The 9,376-nt window shown below is 40.8% G+C and overlaps 2 protein-coding genes across 3 annotated transcripts; both read left to right on the top strand.

The window, feature by feature from the left end:
• The first annotated feature begins 193 nt into the window (after nt 1-193).
• LOC135592637 (MACPF domain-containing protein At4g24290-like) lies at nt 194-4,014 on the top strand. The gene is made up of 7 exons (XM_065082210.1): nt 194-517; nt 1,330-1,568; nt 1,751-1,952; nt 2,027-2,104; nt 2,177-2,360; nt 2,570-2,736; nt 3,111-4,014. Exons 1-7 carry the CDS (start codon nt 269-271, stop codon nt 3,813-3,815), a joined length of 1,824 nt encoding a protein of 607 aa, XP_064938282.1. The 5' UTR covers nt 194-268; the 3' UTR covers nt 3,816-4,014.
• A 93-nt stretch (nt 4,015-4,107) lies between these two features.
• On the top strand, nt 4,108-8,817 carry LOC103997170 (uncharacterized). Of its 2 annotated transcripts, none has more exons than XM_009418328.2 (6): nt 4,108-4,253; nt 5,065-5,165; nt 5,771-5,848; nt 6,002-6,073; nt 6,574-6,668; nt 7,627-8,817. In XM_009418328.2, exons 1-6 carry the CDS (start codon nt 4,230-4,232, stop codon nt 8,271-8,273), a joined length of 1,017 nt encoding a protein of 338 aa, XP_009416603.2. In that variant the 5' UTR covers nt 4,108-4,229; the 3' UTR covers nt 8,274-8,817. The 2 variants fall into 2 exon arrangements, with proteins under 2 accessions (XP_009416603.2, XP_009416604.2); XM_009418329.2 differs by having other exon boundaries at nt 4,177-4,253; nt 5,065-5,173.
• The last annotated feature ends 559 nt before the right edge of the window (nt 8,818-9,376 follow it).

Raw genomic sequence — 9,376 nt, 5'->3', positions numbered from 1 at the left:
TCCCGGAGTTGACCGTCCCCGTCAGTCTTTTTTCTTGCACGTGGCGTGGGAACCGTAGATTTTTACTTGTTTCATTAACTTCCGTGCCGCTTCAAATCCAACATGAACCAACAGACTTATGACGGATTCTCTCTCGACCGCCGACTTCCCTCCAGTCAACGCCTGCCTCCCGAGGCAAAGTCGTTAACTGTCACCCTCCGATGAGGCACTGCTCTGTGTGTACATGTGTGTGTGAGAGAGAGAGAGAGAGAGAGAGCGAGAGAGAGAGATGGGGGCCGAGGGGACGGTGGAGGAGCGAGCGCTGAGGTCGCTGGGGCTCGGCTTCGACCTCACCAGCGACTTCCGTCTCCGCTTCGCCAAGGGCTACCCCGGCCGCAGGTTGGTGGTGCTCAACGAGGAACGCACGTGGGACATCGCCCTCCCCGGCGGCCCCACCATCCGGGGCGCCTCCAGGGACGTCGGCTTCGACAAGGGCGACCGCACTCGGTTCCGCTCCGACGTGCTCGAGTTCAACCAGGTGGGTTCTCCTTGTTCTTCCCTCCCCTTCTGCCCTTCCTCCCAGTGAATGCTTGCTGGTCCACCATTAGCAGTGATCAGGTCTTCGATTCTTTTATGTGGCCAGCAATTTGGCCAAATAGTGTGGAACAAACAGGATTACAGCAATCGGTCTCCTTGTTTCAACTCCTTTATAATCGTGATGTAGTAGCACTTGAGGCACAATCAGTTGGGCATTGGTAATCCATGGGAAGAAGAGCTAAAAAAAAAACATGTGGAAACCTTAATGAAAAATGTTAATCTTTCTCTTTGAATGAATTATGGCAGAGATGTTTTAGAAGGCAACTGCTTCTTGAAAAGGTGGAAGTTATGTTCTTGGTCTGTATCCCTCTTATAAAACATGTACAAGAATTAAAACTTACAGACTTCATTTGTAAGATCTCTCGTGTGAAATGATGTACATAGTGAGCACGTAAATGCATAGATCTAGCTGGCTCTACCCTGTGCCAATAGCAGTATATTCATTCTATGGAAGACTGCAAAAGTATGATCAGTTACCACTTCTTAACTCAGGACATCATTTCCTAAAGAAAAGCTGATGGTGGTTAGCTGCAGGTATAGAACTTGTGTGATTTATGTTGATTACCATAATTGTATCCTGCTCAATGACTATTTGTCTCATCGAACAACAACTGATCGAGCCATTTTCTCTGTGAAAAGCTCGACAGTCTATTCAGAGAAGGTTAATGCTTAAATTCATACTATTTTGACATGGTGTTTATTTCAAAATCTTGTTCATGCCATGTTGTTCTTTTGCCCTTCTCCCAACAACAGATGTCTATATTACTCAATCAGAAATCTTCAGTCCAAGGAAAAGTTCCTTCAGGATATTTTAATGCGCTTTTCGATCTAAGTGGGGCATGGTTGGAAGATACCAAGAGCACAAAATGTCTTGCTTTTGATGGATACTTCATTTCCTTGTACAATCTGCACCTAAGATCTTCTCCTCTAGTCCTTCGAGAAGAAGTAAAAAAAGCAGTTCCATCGAAGTGGGATCCTGCATCTTTGTGCCGGTAAGTCCTAAACATGAATCTCTTACAAGAATCTTGCTTGTGGTAATGCCAAAAACCTAGATTTTTTATGTCGCATTTGTACATATCATCTATTCTCGGGTCACATCGATCTATTCTGCATATTAATCTCATATTAAATTTGCATGGAAATGATTACCAGCAAAAATTATACCTTTCTGCAGGTTCATAAGGACCTTTGGGACACACATAATAGTGGAAATCGCGATAGGAGGTCAGGATGTAGTTTGCGTAAGGCAAAGTCATTGTTCAACAATTTCATCTGCTGAGCTCAAGAAACATCTCGAGGACCTTGGAGACTTTATATTTTCTGATGGAAGAAGCCTCTCTCCTCTGCATTCGAAGGATGGAGAAGGGAAGAAAAAGGTGTATCACCTTATACATCTTCAATTTATCCTCCACATATTTTCTATAGTCAACAATAATGCTCTTTTTTACAGGTGCCTGAAGTCTTCTTGCAAATCTTGCAATCAAACTACCTGCAACTGCCGAGCTATTCAGAGTCTTCAAGCAAGGAAGTAAGACCCAAAGACTTGTATATGATCTCCAGTTTGGATCTCAGGTTTAACTATAGCTCTTCATATCGACAGGGCCTCTCAGTTATTTGCTCAAAAAGAGGAGGCAATGTGTGTACTTCGAATCACTCGGAATGGCTACAAACAGTACAGAGTAGTCCTGATGCCATATTGTTTAAGTTTATTCCTATTACCTCTCTTCTAACTGGAATCCAAGGCAGTGGATACCTCAGCCATGCTATCAATCTGTATCTCCGCTGTAAGTCGTTCGCATGAACAAAACAATAGAGTTCTCATTCCGATCTCGATGATGATCTTTACTTAATTTGCTTACTTAATTGTATGTTATGCAACTAGAGAACTTGCATAGACAGTATAAGATCATCTTTGTGCTTTATATTGCTACAGTCAATTCTCATTTTCATTTCTTCAGCAAAGCAATATGTTCTGACTAAATTCTTTTGCCAGACAAACCTGATCCTGAGGATTTGCAGTATTTTCTGGAATTCCAAGTCCCGTACCAGTGGGCGCCGCGATACAGTGATTATGCTCTTGGACCTCAAATAAAAAAAGCATCCAATCCTTCTCTGCAGTTTAGATTTTTGGGCCCCAAACTTCAAATTAACACTGATCAGGTACTCTGTTCTTATTACTTTTGTTGGACCCGTACGTCTCTTGTTCCATGATCTTATTGAAGAATTGAATTTTTTGATCAAGTTTGGTGTGTCAGATTGTTCATCATATCATTGTATCCAAGTGCAGATTTCAACATTGTATCTCTGAAAAGAGGGAAAAAAAATGTCGCAAGCAAACACTAATATTGTTGAATATCTATTAATTCTGTTGATTGTTCATCATATCATTGTATAATCTCTCAAAAGAAAAAAGAAAAGAACGTTGCAAGTATACATTAATATTGTTGAATCAAACATACCTCTTGCTTTGCTATCGATGAGATAATTTCCTTTAGAGTCAATAGCTTCTAAGAGTTCTTTGTGACTCGATTCAGGTATCGAGTGATCGAAAGCCGGTGGTGGGTCTGCGGCTATATTTGGAGGGCCGGAAGTGCAACCGGCTAGCCATCCATGTGCAACACCTCTCTAGTCTCCCCAGAATCCTCAGGGCCTCAGCCTCGGAGATGTGCGTCTGGCAGGGATCAGAGGATTCCGACCCAGCATTCATCGAACCGATACGGTGCCGGCAGTATTCCGCCGTCTGCACATCGACCGTGAAGCACGATCCAGAATGGCTCCACAGAGTATCCGACGGCGTGTTCGTGGTCGCCGGCGCTCAGCTCGTCACCAAGGGGAAGTGGGCGAAGACGGTGCTCCATCTCCGCCTCCTCTTCGCTCACGTACCCAACTGCACCATCCTGAAGACCGAGTGGACTCGCGCACCTGCCACGTCTCCGAAGCGAGGCTTTTTGACAAACATGAGCACTGCATTCACGCAGCGTGATGCGCTGCCGACGACGACGACTGAATCTGCAGAGCTGAACTCCGGCGTGTGTCCGGATGGCCCGCCGGTGCCGGTGCAATCGAGGAAGCTGCTGAAGTTTGTGGACATGGCCGAAGTGGTCAGGGGCGCCCACAATGCGCCTGGGCATTGGCTGGTGACCGCAGCCAAGCTTGTCAAGAAAGAAGGGAAGATTGGGCTGCAGGTGAAGTTTTCTCTGCTCAACTACGTGTCGGGGACCGAGACGATGTGCTCGTGACGTAAGAGGGCCGTATACATGCACTCATACGGTCGACTAACTGTTGCAAGTTCTCCGCGTAGTGTCTCGCATCGATCGCACAGTTATTTCGTACAATATAAAAATACGTCATATTAAAAATATAAATGTAATTTAATAATTTATGAATATTAATCATGTAATTGTTTTTAAGCTTTGTGTTTGTAATTAATTAAGTGGTTTTGTTTGACCACATGTTTGACTGTGTGGGTCAACGTACCGGCAGTCAACTAAAACGGGCAGTCATAATAATTACAGCAACCGTTAAAAACGTCGATTCTTAGGGTTTCCGGCTGAATTCTTCTTTATATACTGAACGAGTCCCGCGATTGCCTCCCGCTTCCAGCCACACAGCCCGGCGAAATCTCTCTCCGTAGCAGCACGAGGTCTGGGATCATGGAGACGACCCAATTCGCAATGGTAAGCGAAGCCCTAACTCCTCTACCATTCTCTGTTCTTGGGATTCAGACTTTTCGATGACATTGAGCGGCGAGAATCGGGAATTTATGTTGCTTACATGCCTTTTCTTGATTCCTCGGTTCGTTGGATGATGATGATGGTAAAATTACTAGCAGAGAATTGCTTCCTCAGTAGAAATCTTCAGGGCTTCTTGCCATGGATAGTTCTCTTTTTCATCTCGAATCTGACATGTATAACTGAAATTTTGATTTTTCCTGTTGGTCTTGCGGCAAAAATTGTATCGTTGATGGAGACGAAAACGAACGGAAGTATAGGTAGAGAACAATCTTAGTGTGCTTTCGTTATTGGTGTCAATTGTGTTACGAGTTGCTTAGGGGACCCTTTGCCAGTACACCTCCGTAGTGCAACAAAGTATTGTAGGATCACAGGCAGCAATCTTGGAATACCCACTAGAAACAGTAGAAAACTATGCAACTCTAGAGTATGATGAAAAGATGGGCAGAAAAACAAGAGAGTAGAACTGATGCATTCAAACGATGCAGATTGGTCCATGTTTGCTGATACTCTGCCCTTGTCATGAAAGGGCACTAAACAGAGAATGGTGCATCACTCATAACTTAAATATGATAATAGTAAACAAGAGATTTTATGTTGAAGGCATGGGAGATAAGGGATATTGTCGGGCATGAGTATTCCATCCAAGAAAGGTTTGCTCCTTTATGCATAATGTACACTTGAAAATGTTTTAAAACTTTCAACTTAAGTTACTTGTATGACATACCATTTCACAAATTCTTATTGTTACTTTCAGGTTGAGGAGTTGGCTTCTCTTATAAAGGATAACTTGTCCTGCAAGCACCTTGTTCTTTCAGTAGAAGAAGCCTTAGTCAACTTTCTTCAAGATGATACAAGGTAACCAAGTAAGCACAAAGCAAATTACGATCCTCTGTGTATAGATGTTTTTCATAAGAGTCATCTAAAGTTTTGAGCTCTATTGTCTTGGTAGCATCTGAAAAAAAAAAAAGAAGTTACAGTAACATTTGTTGATTGAAAATTATTTTATTTTGACATGAAATAGGTGTCAAGTTGTTGTAAGACATATAACTTCTGCATGTAGTGATGAATTTTAACATTCACCTAGTAGAGCTAGCATAGGGTTTACCATAATGGTGGCAATTTGGCTGGTATAGGTGTATATTGCCTTAAAATTTTCTTTTCAGTTAATTAGCTAATTTCAGTTGCTTGTGTAAGTAGTTCAACAATGGTCCATCACTATGCTCAAGTTTATGACTACCGCATATTAGTCTTTTGCTTTATATCCTAAATTTGCAAGAAACTTGCAGAGCGTTTGCGATAATTATTGTCATTATGCACCATTGTAAGTTCTGCTCCTTTTCTTTTTTTTTTTTTGTTCAGAACTTTAAATGCAGTTCAGGTGGAATATTAGAATGCCATAACTATTGTCAGTATGCACCATTGTAAATTCTGCTCATTTTCTTTTTTGTGTTTAAATACAGTTCAGATGGAATATTAGAGCTCCAACCAATGGGTCCATACCACCGTCTGCTTTTGCATCGTCTTGCAGATATATATGGGTAAATATATCTTCTGGGTAAATATATCTTCTGTAGTCTGCATAAATTCTTAAGAAAATTCTTTTTTGCTCTCTTCTAAATGACTACTAAATTAACTTTACCTCTTTATCTTAATCATCTGTCTTATGGCATCTGAAATTGTCGACTTTCTAGATTTGCCCATGAATCTGTCGGCGAAGGTGATTATCGCCACTTAGTTCTGGAGCGGTGTGCAGATACGACAATGTATGACATTTTTTTTTTGTGTATGCCTTGAGTTTGCTTTCATTTCTCTATGTTTCCTTTGATTAATTTCTATGTAAGTAAATATTGTAACGTCTTTTCTTTACCATCAGCTACAGCTAAGACTTTCCAACTTTCTCAATAGCCCCACAGTTTAATTGCTTATATTTTCCTGAATGTGGACCTTCAAAACATGTGTTTTTCATTTAAATTATGCATGATAATTTCAAACTTTCTCATGTTTTTGATGACTAATAAAATGCAACATTTCTGTTGATTATTGGCAAACTTTTGATGCTTGTTGTCTAGGAAATTATTTTTCTAGTGGTTTATCATTTTGAATATATTTTGTATGTTAAGTAGTTCTTGTATAAAGTTTCTGACAGATACCAGCAGTGTTTTTAATTGTTTCAAAAATCATCATCTAATAGTTGGTAGCTTGCAGAAGTTTGCACAAATAATTTTTGACTGAACATTTCTTGATGACTTCTATTTTACTGCAGCCCACCAATTCTTGTTAGTGATATACTATGGCAGTATGATGAACATCAAACTCTGAGTGCTTCTAACTATGTACTACTGAGAAACGAAGCTCCAGGTAACCTTGCAGTTCATTTTATATTATAGTCTCAGGGGCATGTTTCATTTTCTTGAATTTGAATATATCTTCTCCCTTTCATTTTGCTTAGTCCGTGGTATCTGATATGAACAGTTCACAAGGTTCAAAGATTTTTTTTCATTTTTGTATGTCAGGCTTTTAGCAGTTTGTCAAATTCGAGTAGGTTTAATGGATGTTTTGCATACTCTGATCAAGCAATTGCAAAGATGCTGAATTGCTGCAAGAACTTGTTTTAGAGGATTTACTCAAACAAAAAATTCGGTAAAGATGTCATGGAGGAATTGAGAAAGGTTTTTCAAGATTTGGCTGGTCCTGATCTAGACCATTTAAAAACAGATTGGATCAGCCAATCCAGGTCTGTAACTCCTAAAAGAATCGGAAACCTTGGTTCTTAAAATACTCTTATGAAGATCTTATGGTTTCTTAAAGCTGTTAAAATATGATTACAAACTAGAGTATAATTAAGACTACTAGAGTTGTAGGTGGATTATAAAAGACTTGCCACGTGGTTGTGCATCTTGTTTAATATAGGGAATAAACAATACCACCACTGGTGGCTGCTTTGTGCCTGGTGTTGCCCTCTCGGCAAAATGCTCAACTCTGGCATTAGCCCAAGTGGTCTGCCCGGGCACTAGAATGGGTATAAGATGCCACATATATGCTTAAGTGTCACATTTTTTAGTTAACCACTTAGTAGTCACCTATATATATTACCTAATGTTATAGGATTAATGTTAACCTTGAGTCACTTTTGATAAATCAATAGGTGAGGTTTCTCTCCAAGTTTGTGTATCAGTAAATTTTCTTCCTGTATTGAAAATAGGCTGAGAAATGTAGGATCTGGTGTACACCATTAACCGGATTTGCTATTGAATATATAAGACAATATTGGACTATTCTGTTTCGTCAGTTTTATGTTTTGCAAACACTCTACCAGCTCTGAAGACAACTCAACAATTATCACCTGCAATCCCACTCGAAGAGAGAGAAGCTTCTTATCAAGCTGCCCGTGCACGGATTTTTTCTTTGCATGAGGATGGTGAACAGGATCTAACTGCTCCAAAGTCCCGTAAAGTTCCAGTGGTTGCTAGGCGGATGATTGCACATGCACTTGGCCAGAGGATTTCTCCAACTTCGTCCACGGAGAAGCTCTCCTTGAATGAAAGTGAGAAGGAAGTCACTGGTGGACTGAGCAGTGATGAAGGTAAAAATTTGTGTCCAAAGGTAGAAGATATCAAAGAATCAACTGCTTTTTCTACCGGTAAACTGGGTTCACATGGAAGGAAAAAATATGATAAGATGACTCATGGCAGTAGTGGAGGTCGCAGTCATAACTCTGATGGGCAAAATGAAGTTGCTACTGGTGTTTCTGCTAAGAATAATTTATTACCAAATTCAAGAAACAGAAGAGCTGTTGGTGTTGAAGATTTGGAGAAACTACATATCGGAGCTGCTCGGAGGATTTTTGCTCATGCGTTGGGTTTACCCTCTGGCAAAGGAAATCTGGAAACTATGGTGAAATCGAATGAAGGAAACAGAGATTTTAAAAGAGAGACAGAGATTGATGATCAAGAAGTCACATGATGGAGCACTTCTTATTGTGAGTTACAACGGATTGGTGGGTTCTGCATTGACTTCATGGGCCTTTCAATTCATGGAGTGGAGCCGAGGTGGACCGAGAAAAAGAGAAGGATCAACACTGATATCGACTTTGGAATATAAGAGGCGTTTTGATTTTTCACTGATGCATATTTCAGCAGAATTCGGTCATCAAACTGTTGCTCAGATCCTCAATTGTGGAAGCAGACCATTTTTTTTTGGAAGGCACACCTCAGATACTGTATGTGTGCATTAGTAAGTTATCCTCTGCCAACCTGGTCTTGATTATTTAGCCACTTCTTTGTTACTCCTCACTATGATTAAGCATTTATTTTCTCCTGAACAATCTCAGAAACATAGCAATGTTATAGATTCTTGAATTGGCAAATGTAGTCCTGTAAAATCTAGTCAGAGAATTGGTGAGACGAGTGCTATAAAAGGCTCAAGATGAAGAGAGTTGGCAAATGTACTCTTGATTTGGTTTCTCACCTAGGGATTTAGTGTAGGAAACCGTGAATTGACTTCTTGACGTGGTTTGGCATACAATGTGATTTGGAGGATATTCGTCGTTAGAATTTAGTACCAATGTTGTAGGTGTCGTTGGCTCACTTTGTGGGTACTCGGCTTTCGGTGGTGATCAAGCTCCCTCATGTGTCTTATTGGAATCTCTCTGCCGCTATGCTGTTGGAGGAGGATCTCATTACCTTCTTCGACTTCCTGGTCGAGTTCGAGGTGGGAATGGAGGTGATGCAGATGCCATGCATGCACATCTTCCATGGCAGTTGTATCACCAGATGGCTGGAGGACAATCGTCTGTCCCCTCCCTGCACCACATGTGAGAAATCCAAGAAAAACATAAATAATGGATTCCAATTACCCTCTCTCTCTCTCTCTCTCTCTCTCTCTCTAATTTCATGCGGACACAGCTGTGTCGTGCATGCTTATCACAACATATACCCACTCCTGCTTGTCGTCTCCTTATTCTTCCTTGCATCTATCTATCCCTTATTACGGGTAATGATTAAATTACTAATGTGATGCATACTGTTACAAACAACGTCATGAAATAATGCATCCAGATCGATGCA

Source organism: Musa acuminata, chromosome BXJ1-9 (genome assembly GCF_036884655.1).
Source record: "Musa acuminata AAA Group cultivar baxijiao chromosome BXJ1-9, Cavendish_Baxijiao_AAA, whole genome shotgun sequence".
Lineage (NCBI taxonomy): Eukaryota > Viridiplantae > Streptophyta > Magnoliopsida > Zingiberales > Musaceae > Musa > Musa acuminata.
This window is presented reverse-complemented; position numbering and strand designations above follow the sequence as displayed.

Excerpts from the sequence above, each read along its gene's own strand:
- LOC135592637 (XM_065082210.1), top strand. The coding sequence starts at position 269 with ATGGGGGCCGAGGGGACGGTGGAGGAGCGAGCGCTGAGGTCGCTGGGG. Across the intron at positions 518-1,329 it reads ACGTGCTCGAGTTCAACCAG|ATGTCTATATTACTCAATCA; the intron begins GTGGGTTCTCCT and ends TCCCAACAACAG. Across the intron at positions 1,569-1,750 it reads GATCCTGCATCTTTGTGCCG|GTTCATAAGGACCTTTGGGA; the intron begins GTAAGTCCTAAA and ends ACCTTTCTGCAG.
- LOC103997170 (XM_009418328.2), top strand. The coding sequence starts at position 4,230 with ATGGAGACGACCCAATTCGCAATG. Across the intron at positions 5,166-5,770 it reads TTTCTTCAAGATGATACAAG|TTCAGATGGAATATTAGAGC; the intron begins GTAACCAAGTAA and ends GTTTAAATACAG. Across the intron at positions 6,669-7,626 it reads ACTGAGAAACGAAGCTCCAG|CTCTGAAGACAACTCAACAA; the intron begins GTAACCTTGCAG and ends ACACTCTACCAG.